Raw genomic sequence first — 16,971 nt, forward strand, 5'->3', positions numbered from 1 at the left:
TGGGGAGCGAGGAATCATCGACGTGACTCGCTTCCGCTCTCTGCGTTAGGTGCTTGTGCTGCATGCCATGCTGCGTACTCTTTTTTTGTGTTTTTTTTTCTGCTTGATGGTACACTTGCCATCTCATATGGCGTTCGCAGGTCTTGCGTGCAGAGAAAAAAAATCTTCCACACGACTCACTCCCATTCTCTGTCTCTCTCTCCCTCTCTCTCGGTCCCTTGACACACGCCTCTTCTTCTGCGTCTGACCCTTCTGTTCACGCATGTCCCGCCTTTCAGCACAGTAGCTACTCCGGTTGCAACTCACTACCGTATGTGTGGCAAGTGCCAAGGGGAATAAAGGTGCACAATCACGCTTGCACGAATACGACGTCGAACCTCGTGTGTGTGTGGGGGGGGGATCCATGTGGTGCACGTGAATCCTATTAGTGCATTCTGTTGGGGTTTCGTTCTCGGTTGACCACGTGGTGTGCGCGCCTGGACGCTTCGCAAAGGTCGGTGTCGCCGTCGGCGCTTTTCGGTTCTGCGGTAAGTGCATGCCTTCACGGCTGCTGGCTTCGGTCTTTCCGGTTTGCCTTTGCCTCCTCTTGCCCGCGGTCTTCTTCTTCGCCGTCTCCCGTGCGCACCTCATTCGTCCCAAGACGCACAAAGCTCGGCTGCGTCGCGCCTCTCGTCACTGGGCGTGCTGCCCTGCAACGCTTGCGCCGGTGTTCGGAGGGAGGCACAGCCTTTCTCCCAACCCCAAATTCGCCTGGCTACCCAACAGCCGCGCGGCTGTCCTTTCCTGACAATGGAGCTGACACTGCATCAGGCGGCAGACATCTCGATTGTGTCGCAGTACTATTCTCCCGTCGCTGCGAGCGCCATCACGTACGCGATCAGCAACTTCCTTCCGTATGCGAACAACTTTCCCAACGCGAAGGTGCGGCTGACGCCTGGCAAGGACATTGCCGAGCCGCTGCACTTTGAATGCTTCTTGACGATCCGCAAGAGCCCCCAAGACACTCAGGGTACTCCCCTGCTCGTGGTGATCTCCTTCGCGGATCATTATCCGCAGCAAATGCCGTCTGCCGTTCTCGTGCCGCCGCCTGGTGGGGAGAAGATTAAGCACCCGTACTCGGTCATGTCGATCGACGGACGCATCCAAGTGGAGTGCTTGTCGTTTTTGCGGGGGGTAGTGCGGCCGTACTCGTTGCTGGACATGCTGCTCGCCATTAGCGAGCAGTTTGAGCTGGAATATCCCCTCGTTGGGGCGAACTACGTTCCTCCTACCGCAGCGGCGAGTGATCTGCTCAGTGCTCAGAGTGCCGAGCTGAGCGATATGGACCCCGCCCGCCAGTCACTGGTACAGGAGGCGGCGGAGCGTGTCGTGATTGATGTGAACCAAAAAGCTAGCAAATACCTTGACATGCGCGAGCAGGCTCTCCTGTACCTGCAGAAGCTGAACGAGTCGAACCGGGAGCTGCAAAGGGCTAAAGAGATCCTGACGGAACACCAAGACGAGCTACAGGAGTACTTGCCCAGCGTAGGGAGCGTAAGCTCACTCGTGCGTCAGCTGGACGGGCACGAGGACACGGTAGAGGAGCACGCTAACTGCCTCGTCCCCGCTGATCCGCTGCAGGCGCGTGCGCTGGAGCTTCTGGCAGAGATTCATGCAGCGGACGACACGCTGGCGTTGTTGGAGGAGGGGCTGAAGCGAGAGTTGATGACCTGTGACGACTACGTCAAGAACGTCTCCGATGTCGGCCGAGAACAGTTCGTATCGCGGCACTTGTACTTGAAAGTATCGGATAAGCTAGGCAAGACAAGCAGCGGCGCAGCGGCCACCACACCCGTCTCCACACCACCCCCTGGCCAGTCGCCCCGCTCCCCACCAGAGGTGCCGCAGCGGCTCGCGCCGACAGAGGCTCTGCGGATGGAGTTTCCGTCGGCTGATGTCGACGTCATTCGTGATGTTTTGGCGTCCGTGGAAGGTGACCTGACAATTGCCCGACAGCAGCTCAAGATGATGTTCCCCTAAGGAGGGAGTACGCTGCGGCGCCGCTTCCCACACTGGGTGCAATCACCTCCAAAAGCGCAGCAACGCCACGAATAGATACAGCGCCAGAGATCGCACGATGGGATCGTGGAAAGGCGAGATATTCGGAAGCGAAAGACGAGTTCTCTGCCATCGCTCTGCTTTACCTATGAGTTTGATGCGGCCTCCTAGCCGAGAAAGAGCCTCGCATCATGCATGCAACGACAGTCCCGCTTTGCGAAGCTGCCGTGCTCCCTGTGGACAGACGGCGCGCTGCAGGCGGGCGCCAAGGTTTGAGGGACCGCGATGCTTAATGATCATAATACACTCATCGATACAGCGTCAAGAGGCTGCGGCCGGCTTGCTTGCAGCTCTCGCGCTGGGTGGTAAGCGGTGGAACTTGGGACTGGATCTGCTGCGAGGATAGCTGGATCAGCAAAGACACAGCAAAACAAGCCCTGGGCGCTGCTGCTGCGGGGCTTGCTCTCCCTCCTCACGGCGCTGAGCACGGGCCCCAATACTGGGGCTGCTGGCCCGCCGCGCGCGTCTCTCATTTCAGCGCGTCATTGGCCATTGTGCGTGGGAAGCGAAGGGCAGAAGCCGACAAGCTTGCAAAGTGGGCCATGCCAGAGAGGGGGCGGCGCCGACGCCAACGTACAGGGCTGCTGCGCTGACGGGGCGACGGGCGGCCGTGCTCACCCAGCTGCGCGCGGGCAGGTGTCCGCACCCTGGATTCCTGCAGCGGTGGGGGTGGCACAGCGGCCCACGCCGACGCGCATGCGTGCGAGGGATGCGGCGTCTCCTCCGTGTGGCCGCGTGGGCTGATGCGGCGCAGATGCCGGGGACAGGACGAGCGCGCCCCGAACGGCACCACCGTGTGTGCCAGAGCCCGGTGTGGGAGGGTCTCCGCACCATATTGCGGAACGCCGCGGCTGGGGGGGGCGAGAGAGGGGAGAGAGGCCCGGCATGCAGGCAGTGTGTGTGGCCGGGCCTCGGAGGGCCCTGGCCCGCGGCTTGCCCACCCCCTGCGTGGGCTCCCCCGGCACGCGGGGCTAGGCCAGCCCCTGCCACCCGCACGACGGACGCCACCGCTTTCCGCCCTCGAGCAGGACCGTGGACGTGGCCCGCGTTTGCATCATGGCATGCGGTGCACCCGGGCCGGTGTGGCGCCGGTGGTGCGGCAGGTGGGCGGTGAGGGGGGAGGGAGAGGCGGGGAAGAAGGCGGAGAGCCCGCTCGCCGCATGGCCCCGCTTCGACGGCCGCGCGGTTCGTCGCGGAGGAGCAGGGTTGCGCCGTGGCGCAGCAGAGGGGTGGGTGAGCTGTGGCCGTGATATGGGCTTCCTTGCTGACCTGTTGGCAGCGGTAGAATGGGCACGTTGGTGTGTGAGGAGGAAGAGGGCTCGTTTTAGGTATTACGAGTGTGCGCCTCTTTTGGAGGTGTGTGTGAAGGCGGAGTTGCCTCCCAGTATGAGGTGGTTGTTGTGGGCGGTCAGCTCTTCTGCCTCTGTCCTTCGCGTTTAAATTTCTCGTTGGGGGCCCGTGGATGTGACATCGGCGTCTAGCTTCACGTTCCGTGGTCGAAGCGGTTGGACGGTGTGCAGTTTCTCTGACCAATGTTCTCTGCTTCTTGGACGCTTGCCGGAGGTCATAATCTTTGCGGTGACGTTTTGTGATTTGGTGGCGTGGATGCGCATCGTTTTCTCTGTCATCGTACGAAGTGTGTCAGGTGTCCGATGCATCCTCTCCTCCTGGTGGGTCTCGCTTCTGTGTATTTTGACCAGCTTTATTCTGTTTTCTTGTATCGGATGCGTGTGAAAGCCCCGCTGAGGGGCACATTCATACCGAGCGCAAAAGGTGCGGAGAAGTATGGCTGCAACGACAGAAGATGGAAAAACAACCGCGAATCGCGGCTTTTTTTTAGCGGGTATGGCACGCCACACATCTCTTAGAGATGCAAGGTCGAATGTCGACTTTGGGTTGGCCTTTTGCTATTCAGCTGTGTTTTTTATTCCCCCTCCCCCCCTCCCGCAGCGCTCTGAGTCGAAAGGCGAAGAGGAAGACTCATTGTCGCGGCGCACCTCTGAGCCTTGGCGTTCACCAGCGGAGGACGCTGCGTAGTTGCTTCCTGTTTTCTCGCTGACCTTTGGCGAAGAGGCGCCTTCATCATTACATTTGCGTGCATGTGCTTTCATGCCTGCAAAACCTTTCCTGTGCGCCTCACCCAGTCGCTCCTCCGCTCTCGACTTGCACTACCATCCCTCCTCTTTATAGTGCAGCTCGCTTGCTTGGTTGCGACCTGCCCTTTCACCGAAGGATCACATCTCCATGCACGACAAGGCTGCCGACACGCTTCGTCAGACACCGACAGGCACAGCACAAGCACATTATACAACCGTACCCGAGAACGTCATACCTATCGACGCGGGCACCGTAGCAAACACATCCATCGTATGCACACGCGCACACACGCTTTTCTACTCTTCCTTTTCCCCGGCGACCTGATGCATCTTTGAGGCTGCAGTGCAGCGAGTAGAAAACCAAGCTACCACCCCCGCAGAGGGGCCTTGCCGTCGGTGAGGACCTCACCAAAAGACCTCAGCGCGTCTTTGTGCTTATGTGTGTATGGTTTCGTTCGAAGCGCCGCTTCCCCGGCTCCGCAAGAGAAGCACACACACAAGCTCACACGCCTTATAGCGATGAGCAACTCTTCTCTCTCCGTTAACCCGACGCCGCCGCCGCACGATGCTGAGGTATCAGTGATGAAGAAAGATGACGATGACGCCACGCCGCAGCTTCTTGAGAGCTCACTCGCCGCGTCGCGGTCGCCAGCGCCGCTGCCGGCACTTCCACCTCCGCCAATTGTGGCGCAGATGATGAACCCTGCGGTGGCGCCACCGTCTCCAAGCTGTTCAAACCTCGTCGGCCGCGCCAATCACACAGCCGCGCTTGCATCACTGGTCACAGCTTCTAGGGGCTCCGACAGGGATGTCACCCGCCTTCGACGGCCGTCAGTCACGCGCATGCGGGAAACCCTTTCGTTCTCGTCGGCCTTGAGTGACCTGCCTGTGGTGCCAGCGATCCCGGTCCCCGACAACGCCGTCTCTTCCGTTACTCCGCCACCGCTTGCGAGCTCGCAGCAGAATGCCTCGCCCTCAGTGGACCTCGGTGCGCTTCCAGTAACGGGTTCGGAAACGTGCCCGCCCGTCCACAGCCCTCCATCTTCCCCAGTAGTGCCTTCTGCGTCGCCTCTCGCTGAAGACACGTCTCCGACGCTTACGCCGCCCCTCGAGGCGGCAGCGCTGTCGTTGCCTGCTCTGCCGCCGCCTCCAGCTCTACCACCAACGTCCACGCACACCGACGACGCGGCTCCTGTGAAAATACCTTTGTATCCATCGCATCCGACCGCTGCAGCGCTCGCAACGCCATCATGTGTGGAAGGAGTGCGTTCGATGGATACCACCACCTCTGCTGCTCCGGCAAACCTCCCTCACGCCGTCACATCACTCCTGCCGGTTCCTTCGGCACCTGCAGTCGTCGTGCCAGCGTCGCCGCTGCGGCCGCCGTCCGCGAGTGTCACGCCTGCGTCGCTGGTAGATACTCCTGCGCTTGCGGCGGCCGTCACAACTATGCCATCACCTGTCACGAATAGTCGGCCACAATACCTTCACTCCCAGCGACGGACTTTGGAAGCAGCGGCGCGCGATTTGCTCTCCGCCCGCAATGAACCAAAGGACCTTGTGATTTGCTGCACATCAACCTCCTCGTGCGGAGGTAGCAGTGACAGGAGCAGCACAGGTGGCGACAGCGGCTGCGTGAGGCGTACAACGCGCATCAGTCAAACTCGCGCCCGAGGAAGGCGGCGCCAGCGGCGCGGTGGTGCTCACGCGAAAGCCGCTGCGAAGCCAGTCTCCTCGCGCCGGCGTCGGAAGACCCCCTCCTCCCATGGCGCATTGCCGAAGGTACAGCGGCCGCCTGCTGCACGTCTCTTTGAGGGCGAAGGCCAACGGGGGCCGTGGTTGTCGTCGGCGTTGCGAGAGAAGACGTCCATGCCATCGCAGAGCACAACCACACGGGCGCCGTATGGTGACACCAAGCGGAGAAAAAAGGGTCGTGGTGATCAAACTAGTCGGGGCTGTGGAAACACAGTGGCCACGGATGCAGCGGGCATGGATGGGGCGGCGCCTGCCGCTTCGGCCGGAGGTGGTGCCTCACCAACCGTGGGGGACGGGTCTGACGCACCCCTACTCTTCACGAGCCCTGCAGCGCGCTTGCATGCAGCGTACCAAAACAGCACTAAAAACAAAGGGCTCACAAAAGCAGAGGCGAGCCGACTGACTCAGAGATCGTTCCTGGGGAGCACGGACGCTGGACGACGGCACAAGACGAATAGGTCGAGTGACGTGATCGCTGCCAATGATGGCGATGACACTGGCGGCACCGGTGGCGTGGGTACGGAGCTCGCGGTGCAATTCCGCGCCACGGGTGCTTTCAACGACGAGGACGAATGGGCACGACCATGGCACACCGGCAGCAGTGACGTCCGCAGTTGCCAAAGAGGGGGGAGCGCTGAAAGCACCACGTCGTCGAAGCTAGCCGCTGACAACGCATCCGACGAGCATGGCGTTGTGTTGGTCTTGACAATACGCGGTATGAGCCCTCTGCACGCCGACGCCGGCGTTGTGCATCCCCTGGTGCGCGCGTGGGTCGTGAGCTGTGCGACGGGGCGCAGCCTGGTTCAGGCATCCACCTCTGTCCCCTGCGCCGTGACACATCCGTTTGATCTCCGCGCACACAAGACGCGCGCGCCGTGGTGGAACGCGCAGCTGGCTCTGCGGCTGAGTGCAGAACAAATGCGCACCGCGGCGGAGGACGCGATGCTTCTGCTGGAAGTCCTGGACTTTGGCAACGAGACCATCCACGGCTTTCCACTTATGCGTGAGGGGCTTTATCCCATCTGCTGGGGATTTCTGATGTTGCGCGGCTGCGCCGGTCGCTCGAACCTGCTCGCGGCAGACGACTTGCATGTGCAGCTTTACCGCTACCCTTCTCGCACGCCGTGGTACCTGTCTCTGCTTAGCGCGCTGATCCCCGTCTCATGGTCCACGGCGGGCGCGGCATTTGAACCGCATGATGCAAGTGCAGCCCGCTTCTGCAGCAGCGGCCCCAGATCCTCCATCGCAAACGACGTGCCAACCATCTACACCGTGTTTGCAAACGCAAACACCCGCAAGATTCCGTACGAGGGCTGCATCGTGCTCCGAGTACGTCAGACGAGCAACACCGCCTTCGTTCCTGACACGACGGAGATGCTCCTCTACGAGGAATACCTCCTCTCCATGCTGGCGGCCGATGGTGGGAGTGTCTCGGTGCCGCGCTCCTCCCGGTATGCTTGCGCAGCCGCCAATGACGAGGTGTCGCTGGGCCGGATGAGAGAGGAAGACTGCGTCCGCGGGGCAGCGATTCCAGCGAGCCCCTGGTCCACGATAGTCCTCACCGAAAACTACTACCGAATGGACGGCGAGCGGTCATTGCTGCCGCACGAGATTCTGCAAACGACCGCAGTTCTGGGGGTGGTCACGTGCGTCTCCTTCGCCCATAGCGGCTCCTTCGTCGCGCTCGGCGTCTGTCGTCACCTCCAGCACGTGGTTGAGCTGCGTAATCCCCTGCTCCCTGAGATGGCCGTTGTTGCCCGCCTTGTCGGTCACACCGGCCACGTCCACCGTGTCGTGTTTCAGAAGGAGGACAAGTACCTGCTCTCGTGCTCGTCTGACGGGACGGTGCGTGTCTGGCAGCCCAGATCGTCGGACGGCGTCCTCACTCCTGAACCGAGCGCAGGGCCTGAAAGCATGCAGTGCGTGTGCACGTTACCACACGGCTTTCCGGTGTATACGGCAGTGTTCCACCAGGGCAAGATAATTGCTGGCGGCTTCAGCGATCATCTCTTCGTCTGGGATTACGAGCACACGATCCAGGGGGAGATGGAATCGATGATGACGACAGGCAACACGACGCTGCGTTCCATCACCACATTCACTCCAGCGCACCTCACAAGAGCCCCTCCCACGCATTCGCCGCGCTCAACTCTGGCGGTTCTCGGGCAGCTTGTGCAGCGGGTCGACACGGCCGGCGCTGCGGCGGCGCGGGAGTGCACGCCGACTATGACGCTCAGCCTTGCCTCGAACGAGCGCAGCAATCGAGTATGGTCCGTCCACGCGAACGGCTCTGTGGTGTGCTGGCGCGCCACCACAGAGACTGCGAGCCACGGCGGGGGCGACAGTCTGTGGCAAATGTCGACGCGACACACGGCGGACTGCAGCGGCGCGGCAGAGGTGCAGGTGAAGGGCGGATACGCCATTGTGACCTGCGGATGTGCTCCCGTTGTATTTGTCTTTGACGCCACCACGTGCGAGCAGCTGCGCGTCGTCAACACACGACTTTCGGTTGCCACGCCGATTCACCTTTTGCCCGACGGGGAGGCGTTCGTTGCGGCCATGGGCGGCCCAGGCCGACTCCTTGCATGGGAGTGCTTTGATGGCGGCTTGTGCACCGCTGCCTCCGGCTACGGCAAAGCCTCTCCACTGTTCAACGTAGCGCGGATGGCGTGGGCGGAGTCGCAGCAGCTCGCCGTCTTCGTCAGTCGTTCACCGTCCTCGGAGGGGGAGATGGCACGCTATACACAAGGGCCAATGCAGCCGGCTGCTGGAGAGAGCGCAGCCGCTTTCCACTATCGGCAGCAGGAGCAGCAGTACCGGCAGAGCGACATACCGACCGAGGCAACGCTGATCACGATCGCAGGCACGGTTCGGCGCAAGTCGACTGTGCTTCTGAAGACAGACCCTCACTCCTCCGATGCGTTTGTGACGATGTTCGGCGGTGATGTACAGCTGAAGCGAAAGGCGGCTTATCTGGCGGAGCGGGAACGCGCAATGCACCAGCGCGCGGCTGAGCGCGCTACGCGCAACGAGCGGCTGCACCCGAGAACCGCCTCGTCGGAGCTCTCGGCGCTGTTCGCGGCGCCGGTGGCTACCAGCATCCCATACGACGCGACGGAGAAGGGGGCGCGCATGAACGCCATCGTGAACTTCTGGCGTGGGCTTGTTAGTCAGCACCGACGCACGGAAGCGCGCCCCCAGGATTCCGAGGGAGTTTCCTCTAGCACCGACGCGTTTGGCACGCATCCTGCAGCGTGGCGTGCGCTGCAGTACATCGAGGATGTTGCAGATGCTCTATGAGAGGATGTGCACCTCCCCATTCCCGTCCTTTTCACGTGCATCTCCTGCTCTACACGGCGTGAGCGCATCGCCTTCTGTGGCGCATTGTTGAAGAGGAAAGTAGGCGGCGATTCACTGTGCGCGACACGCGATGGCCTGGGTCTGCTACATAGATGATGTCCATTCAATGAAGGAAACACAAGACACAAGCGTGCTCCTGCGTTTTTTGTGTGTGTGTGTTTGTGTCTTCGTCCCCCACACCGCTCATTTGAGTCCACGGAAGGGAGGCGGGGAAGTCTTGGAGAAGCGAAATGCTGCGGGAAGCACCTCACACGGGCGGCACTTTGCATGCGAGCAAAGTGGCAGGACAATGAGGCGGCCTTCCTTACCCACGCTTCCGCGACACCCAAATGCTGGTTCCTTCTCGATCTTTGCAGAATCCTCCCCATCCCTTCCCCTCCTTCCCGCGCTCACCTCGCCCGCTGCGTGCAATAACAACAAACACACACACACACATATATATATATATACTCATGCACACGTGATCACGCAACTCGTGCAAGCCGCTTTCCTCGATCTTTCATTGGCGCTCATCAGTGTGTTGTTGTTGTTACGTGTGGTGGTTCTTGGTTAGTCGTGTGCATTTTCCGTGTGCCTTCCGTTATTGTTCGTGTATCGTGCCTGATCTTCGCCGCCTTTCCTTCGCCCTTCCCGCTCAACATCGACGACGCGCGCAAAGCAGGCCAAGAAAACAAAAAAGAAACAAGAAAAACAACGCGCAAAGGAGAGAGGCACAACCGCGAGCACAGAGTCCATCTTTTTTTTCCTTTTGACTGTGTGTGTGTGTGCACGTCAGAGACGACCATCGTCCCTTTGTGGTGGCGCATGCACACGCACACAATCAAGCAAACACGCACCCTTCTGCCGTGCACGTACTCTATCTCTTTATCTCTCCCTCTACAGACACACACACAACTTGTGTGAGCTCTCTGCACCAGCGCCGTACGCTTGCTTGCATTCGGCTTTTTTGATTCGTATTTGAGAAAGATGTCTCTTGCGTTTGATGAGTACGGACGCCCCTTTCTGCTGGTGAAGGAGCAACAGCAGAAGGAGCGTGTGAGCGGCGTCGAGGCGCAGAGAGCGAACATACTCGCTGCACTCGGCGTGGCGAATGTGCTGAAGTCGAGCCTCGGCCCGCGAGGCATGGATAAGATTCTCACCACGCCAGACAACGAGGTAGTTGTGACAAACGACGGCGCCACCATCCTAGACCTGATGGACATCGACAACGAGGTTGGCCAGCTCATGGTGGAGCTGAGCAAGTCGCAGGACTCTGAGATCGGCGATGGCACCACTGGTGTTGTGTGCTTTGCAGGCGCGCTGCTGGAGCAGGCAACGGCGCTGCTGGACAAAGGCATCCACAGCTCACGCATCTCGGAGGGGTACGAGAAGGCGTGCGAGATGGCGTGCAAGCGCCTGGAGGAGGTGGCCGAATCCATCTCTCTGGAAAAGAAGGAGTTCCTGCTGCAAACGGCCCGCTCGACGCTCAACTCTAAAGTGGTGAACCGTGATCGCGACCGTCTGGCGCAGATCTGCGTGGACGCGGTGCTTGCCGTGGCGGACATGGAGAGGCGTGACGTGAACATGGACCTTATCAAGGTTGAGGGCAAGGTTGGCGGCCGCCTGGAAGAGACGTGTCTCGTGGATGGCATTGTTCTTGACAAGGACTTCTCGCATCCGCAGATGCCAAAGGAGCTGACAAACCCGAAGATGGCCATCCTGACCTGCGCCTTCGAGCCGCCAAAGCCGAAGACGAAGCATACTCTGCAGATCAACAGCGCCGAGCACATGCGTGAGCTGCACGAACAGGAGCAGGAGTACTTCCGCTCCGAGGTGCAGCGCTGCAAGGACGCCGGTGCGGACCTCGTCATTTGCCAGTGGGGCTTCGATGATGAGGCGAACTACTTACTGTACCGCAACCAGCTGCCGGCGGTTCGCTGGGTCGGTGGCGTGGAGCTGGAGATGATCGCCATCGCCACTGGCGGCCGCATCGTCCCTCGCTTTGAGGATCTGACGGCGGAGAAGCTCGGCACATGCGGCCGCGTCCGCGAGGTCGGCTTTGGCACCACGAAGGATCGCATGATCTTCGTCGAGAACTGCCCCAATAGCAAGGCCGTCACCGTCTTCATCCGCGGTGGCAACAAGATGATGATTGAGGAGGCAAAGCGTTCACTGCACGACGCCATCTGCATGGTCCGCAACCTGATCCGCGACAGCCGCATCGTTTACGGCGGGGGCTCGGCGGAGCTGGCGGCGTCGTCTGCGGTGCTCGCCCACGCCGACGCCGTGTCCACCGTGGACCAGTACGCCATTCGCGCCTTCGCTGACGCTCTCGAGTCGATCCCGATAAACCTGGCCCTCAACAGCGGTCTCGACCCCATCCGCGCCCTTTCCGATGCACGCAAGGCGCAGATCGAGGGCAATAATCCGTACGCCGGCATCGACTGCATGGACCGCGGCACGATCGACATGAAGCAGCAGGAGGTGTTCGAGACGTTGAGCGGCAAGTGCTCGCAGCTGCGCCTGGCAACGCAGGTGGTGAAGATGATCCTCAAGATCGACGACGTCATCGTTACGAAGCCGGATGAGGAGCAGCAGCAGTAACAGGCTGGCTAACAGAGGCCGACGCAGCGGGGGGAAAGCGAGGAAGGTGTCGAGGGGGTTCATTAGGAGCCCAAGCTGCCTTGCCGGAACCTCGTGGCTCCTCTGCTCCCCGCCCCGCCCTCCGCCCGACGTTCTTCACCTTTCATGTGATATGCGTCTCATAGAGGCGGCGCGAAATGTTGCCAGCAAGGAGAACGGATGAGGGGAGTGGTGGATGGCGGCATTGCTGACCGTCCCAGGGGCGATGCCCGTAAAGGGAAGAAAGAAAAGACGGTGCGCGTGCTGATTGAGAGAGTTTATGATGTTTGCCGCCCCCTCCCCTCCCCCACCACCTCGCCTCTCTCATCGCGCTTGTAAGACCTTTGCGTTCCTGCCTTCAACGCTCGCTCGCGTTCTGCGCAGCCGCTCTATGTCAGCGCGTGTTGGCGCGGCCGCGCCTCGGCAATGGTGGCTTCTCGTGTTGCCGTGTGTTTGCGCCTGCAGCAGTGATAGTGACTGTATTTGTGCGTGCATGTGACGTTGGACCGCCTCTCTCCCCTTCTCTCGGCAGAGGGCGTGTGTTGGTGGAAAGGTAGATTATATATATGTGTGTGTGTGTGCGTAGAGAGAGAGGGAGACGCTGTTGTAACGTTACACCCCGTAAAGAGGGTGTGTCGCGGCGTTGGGGATAAGAGCGATGGTAAGCTTCTCCTCTCTCGTTTGTTGTTTCTCTCTTGTAACGAAGAAAAGAAAATGTCGGTGCAACGCGTCGCCACTTTGTTTTGGTTTGGGAGGGGTCTGTGTGCATTCGTCCCGCATGTATGTGCGTGTGTATGCATCGGTCTACCATAAATATATATATATATATATATCAGACCGATACATCCGCACACGCAGACAAAGGAGAGGGGGCTCGGGGAAAAACAAATGGAGGCAGCGCCCCATGCACGAAGCCACTCGTAGCGTAAATGAAAAAAGAAGAACAAGCAAGAAACACACAGAAAAAGAGGATGAGAAGCTGCCTGAAAGAAACGGCAACGTATGTAATGAGCGTGTTTCAAACGGTGGCTGTGCTTGCCGTAGTAGCGATGGAGCCGCGTGCATGCGTTGGCACCTTTGAATGAGGTTGTATCCGCCCTGCGTCGGGGACGCAGGGAGAAACATGCGGTTGCCGTCGGTTCAAGGAGATCCTGTCATTCTCCGTTGATCTGCGGTAGGGCATTCAAGCTCTCTTTATGCGAAGAAAAATGCGAGCCGAATCTCTCTCTGTGTGTCTGCAGGCTGGCAGGCAGCTGCGGTCGATCGTGCTTTACTCGTAGCGCTTTCTGTTGCTGTTCCTTTGCCTTCCTTTTTTTTTGCTTTTTTGTTCCCCCCCCCCTCCCTCTCCCCCACACACACACCTCTCGGGCTACACATCGCCTGCCCCTCCATTCACTTCCACGGCAATGCTTCTATCGCACAGACATCAAGGGTATATGGCAGAGGGATGTGTTTGGTGTTGCTTGCACTTGAGCAGCAACAGAAAGAAGGCGCGGCTTAGTTGCGTCCCAGCAACCCCTTCCTAGCACTACTGCTGACACGTACGACTAGGACGACGTCGCTGGCGCTCGTTGAGACCGTAATGCTGCGATAAAAGTTGTACCCATGAAGAGGAAGTGCTGACGAATCTCGCCCCTCTTCACCTCTCTCGCAGCTCGTCAGTAAGATCAGCTCCCCCATACCCTTTCCCCCTCCCCCTCACCGAAGGCGAACGCGAAAGCTAATCGATGACATCTCCAAGTGCCCGATTGTCCCCACATCGTGTGCGCCACGCTGGCGTCCCCCTCACACGCATGCCGAGCCGGCCACGGTGGCGCTTGGATGCGAACATGTGCGCATAACACCTGCGCATGGGCTGGTCATGCTAAAGGACGGCACCTCTGCCCTGTCGCTTGCCGAGTTTGATGAGAGGACTGCATGCCCTTCAATCAGGACGGCATCACAGAGGCGTGATTGCGGGACCCCCATCGAGAAGACTCCGATGGGTCGCATTGCTGCACCCGCAGCGCAACCATCATACACATCTCTCGCGAAATGACGTAGATCTCGCCGGGGCGTGCGTGACGCTGCACGAAGAGGGCGAGCACAGGAAACTCGCATCCGTTCAGGAATTCCGCTACGTCTTGGAAGAGGTGTGAGCTTGAGATGGCCGACTCGCGTGTACCCCCACAGCAGCCCCAGTGATTGCCTTCTCGCCTCAAGCACGGTGGCCACCGCCTTACGGAGCTGCCGCGTCCATAATGCGACGTCTACACGGCACAGGGCGCTCCGATGGCGCCCACATCCCCGCAGGGTGACCGTGAGCAGAGGGAAGCAGCCGAAGGAGAGCACGCATGTGCTCCCCACGCCTCGAACACGCGCCATCTTGCTCCCGTGCAGGTTACCCGTCTCTCACAGCCTGAAGAGGAGGAGGGGCCATCCTGCACCTCCTACAAGCCGTGCCCGAAACCAGCCCATGGACGCCTACCAGTGGCCAAAGAAGAGCGGCGGGAGCCCCCTTGCACGCGGCACAGGGGAAGGCGATGCACCTTGCCGATCTGTGTGGCGAGATGAGAAGCGAGAGGCAGCAACGGATGCGGTGCATGGGAAGTACCCCCGACCAGTGCCCCCGCGCGTTCCCAGAAAGCGTCACTCCTCCGCCGCCGGTGACAGACGCGGATGTCGAGGCCCCTCCCCTCAGTGGCAGCAATCGTTATGGTGTGCCCAGCGCAGCAGCGACCCCTCTCCTTGAATGAGCCCCCACCGTCGTGGAAGAGAAGAAAGGACGTATCGGACGGCGGCACCTTCATTCTCTGGCCGCGACAAGTCAACAGCTGGCCAGATGAGCAGCGTTACAACGCGGAGGTGGGTCTGGATGCGCAGCCATGGGAGAACTCGTGCTCGACGACTGTGTGTGTGTGGGGTGGTGGTGGCAGATCTGGCAAAGTCATCTTTTCCAGGTGCGTCTTTCCGTGCTTCTGCGAAGAGCGCACCCGAATGAACTTGGCTGTTGGCCCAGAGGTGATGCGGGTAGTGACAGCAACATCGGCCTGCCATCCTATGTGTGCCGCGCGACCCGCCTCCGAAATTCACGTGAAGGTCTGCATCGACAGCATCCAACGGACGGGTGGTCGACAGGCGGTGGAGACAGCTCTGCCGGCGACGCAAGCCGCAACCCCGCATACCACACGAGACGGGTGCTGACTAACAGCGTGGCGAGGGATGGGTGGTGATGGATAAGAAAAGGTGCACCCTGCGCTGTCGTCCAAAACCCCCTCCCTCCACAGACACACACAAAAAAAGCGAAACAGCAATTCAGCAAGAATGGACTACACACGTCAGCTTACCCCCCCCCCGACTGCCTACCTGGCAACGTGTTGCACGTTGCTGGAACCCCCGTCGAATCACCGACCTTCCTCTTCCGTTTCCCCTTTCTTCTCTGATACCGCATTAGCGAGGGGCAGCAGACCGTCATGTAAACACATAGAAAGACAGCGACACCTGCGGTTGGTCATACGCAGGCTACCTGCGCACCTCTTCACCTCCCTGGTAAGAAACCCTGTCCGACCATGACGTCTTCAAGCAAAGCAAATGGCCCACTGCTTGTGCCGCCATCGAATTTCGCCATGGTGGAGGATGGCGTCTACCGCAGCGCCTACCCAACCGAGGAAAATGTGCTTTACCTGCGCCACATCGGCGTCACGCATCTTGTGCTTCTCTCTATTGAGCAGCTGCCGGGCCCGGTGAAGCGGTTGCTCGGATCGGAGGTTACTGGGAAGACCGCCAGCAACTGCCTCACGCGTGGCCCCATTCGCATTATTAATATTGTGGACATGCGCACCTGGCGCGTGGATGGGGTGAATAGTGGGGACGACTTTAGTCCCCGCGACGTGACCCGTGCGCTGGACTTTGCAGTGGACCGGCGATGGCATCCAGTGCTCTTCGCTTGTCCTCTCGGCGAGCTACAAACGAACGTGCTGATCGGGTGCATGCGGCGCTACCAACACTGGGCCCTCTCGGCCATCTTCAGCGAGTGCGAGCTCTACACGAGCGTGTGTCGCACTCTGCGGCAGTCAATACTGCTCTTCATTGAGTCCTGGGACCCCGCCAATCACCCCCTTAGCGCGGTGAACATTCAGTACCGTAATCGCAAAATGGCGCAGCGGGAGCGCTTGCGTGCGCACCAGGAGCGCCGAAAACATCGGCACGCTGCCGCGTTCGACGACGACCGCGACAGAACGAGCGGGTCCAACTCCTTCGAGGACTCCGCGGGGGAGATGGAGCCGGAGGTACCGCTGAGCGTCATGAGCGACCTACTTGACAAAAACTCCGCAGATGGCCAGCACAGCAGCACCGTTTCGTCCACTGTGTGGACCTTTAGTGAGATGAGTGTAAGGTCGACGTCACCGCCGATGAAAGTGAAGGCGCCGAACCCAGACGCGGCTTTCATCTCGACAAGCGGACAACGCCCGCCAATGATGATGCGTCGGGCGGCTGCCGCTGCCGCGGCGGCGCGACTCCGCGAGCAGCAGGACCAGCATCCTCACAAAAAAGCGTCAGCGAGTGAAGCGGACGAGCAGGCGGGCTTTGTGCAGATGGAGGAGGGCAAGGTGGCCGGCGTGATCTGGGCAGAGTGGTACCTGGAAGCCCTTCGTACCGCTGAGGAACTAAAGGCGCGCACATACAGCTCGCCGTGCATGCCCTACAGTGGCGCCGATGTGTGCTTCGGAGCCGAGCTTCCCCCACCGCATGTGCTCTATGCCGGCGCGCGCAATCCGCCCGCGCTCGATGCCCGCTCCACCTTCACGAAGGAGTCCATCGTCGAGGAAGATGATGACTAGGGCGCGTCGGGTGTGTGTGGGGGGAGGAGAGGGGAGGGGGGGCAGTCGTCTCTCTCTGTCTCTCCCGATCCTCCTTGTATGTGTGCTGCCGTGTGTGCGGCGTCGTCAATCTGAGTGCACTGCGGGAGATAGGAGAAAACTTGGTGGTGAGAGGGGGACGCCACCGGAGCTCTTTTCTATCGTCGTCCTCTCGTTGCAGGCGCTCACGGAGGGCGACCCACGGGATCCGCTTGTTGTTCTGC

General features: G+C 60.3%; 4 protein-coding genes across 4 annotated transcripts; all 4 read left to right on the forward strand.

The window, feature by feature from the left end:
- Nucleotides 1–789: 789 nt before the first annotated feature.
- On the forward strand, nucleotides 790–2,019 carry LINJ_32_1040 (conserved hypothetical protein; the record flags this gene model as incomplete). Its single annotated transcript, XM_001467747.1, has 1 exon — nucleotides 790–2,019. The coding sequence occupies one exon, from the start codon at nucleotides 790–792 to the stop codon at nucleotides 2,017–2,019; it is 1,230 nt and encodes a 409-aa protein (XP_001467784.1).
- A 4,646-nt stretch (nucleotides 2,020–6,665) lies between these two features.
- LINJ_32_1050 (conserved hypothetical protein) lies at nucleotides 6,666–9,248 on the forward strand (the record flags this gene model as incomplete). The annotated part of the gene is made up of 1 exon (XM_001467748.1): nucleotides 6,666–9,248. The coding sequence occupies one exon, from the start codon at nucleotides 6,666–6,668 to the stop codon at nucleotides 9,246–9,248; it is 2,583 nt and encodes an 860-aa protein (XP_001467785.1).
- A 1,026-nt stretch (nucleotides 9,249–10,274) lies between these two features.
- Nucleotides 10,275–11,891, forward strand: LINJ_32_1060 (putative chaperonin containing t-complex protein; the record flags this gene model as incomplete). Its single annotated transcript, XM_001467749.1, has 1 exon — nucleotides 10,275–11,891. One exon carries the CDS (start codon nucleotides 10,275–10,277, stop codon nucleotides 11,889–11,891), a length of 1,617 nt encoding a protein of 538 aa, XP_001467786.1.
- Nucleotides 11,892–15,457: 3,566 nt separating this feature from the next.
- Nucleotides 15,458–16,729, forward strand: LINJ_32_1070 (conserved hypothetical protein; the record flags this gene model as incomplete). The annotated part of the gene is made up of 1 exon (XM_001467750.1): nucleotides 15,458–16,729. The coding sequence occupies one exon, from the start codon at nucleotides 15,458–15,460 to the stop codon at nucleotides 16,727–16,729; it is 1,272 nt and encodes a 423-aa protein (XP_001467787.1).
- Nucleotides 16,730–16,971: the final 242 nt, after the last annotated feature.

The sequence above is a fragment of the Leishmania infantum genome, chromosome 32 (genome assembly GCF_000002875.2).
Source record: "Leishmania infantum JPCM5 genome chromosome 32".
NCBI lineage: Eukaryota > Euglenozoa > Kinetoplastea > Trypanosomatida > Trypanosomatidae > Leishmania > Leishmania infantum.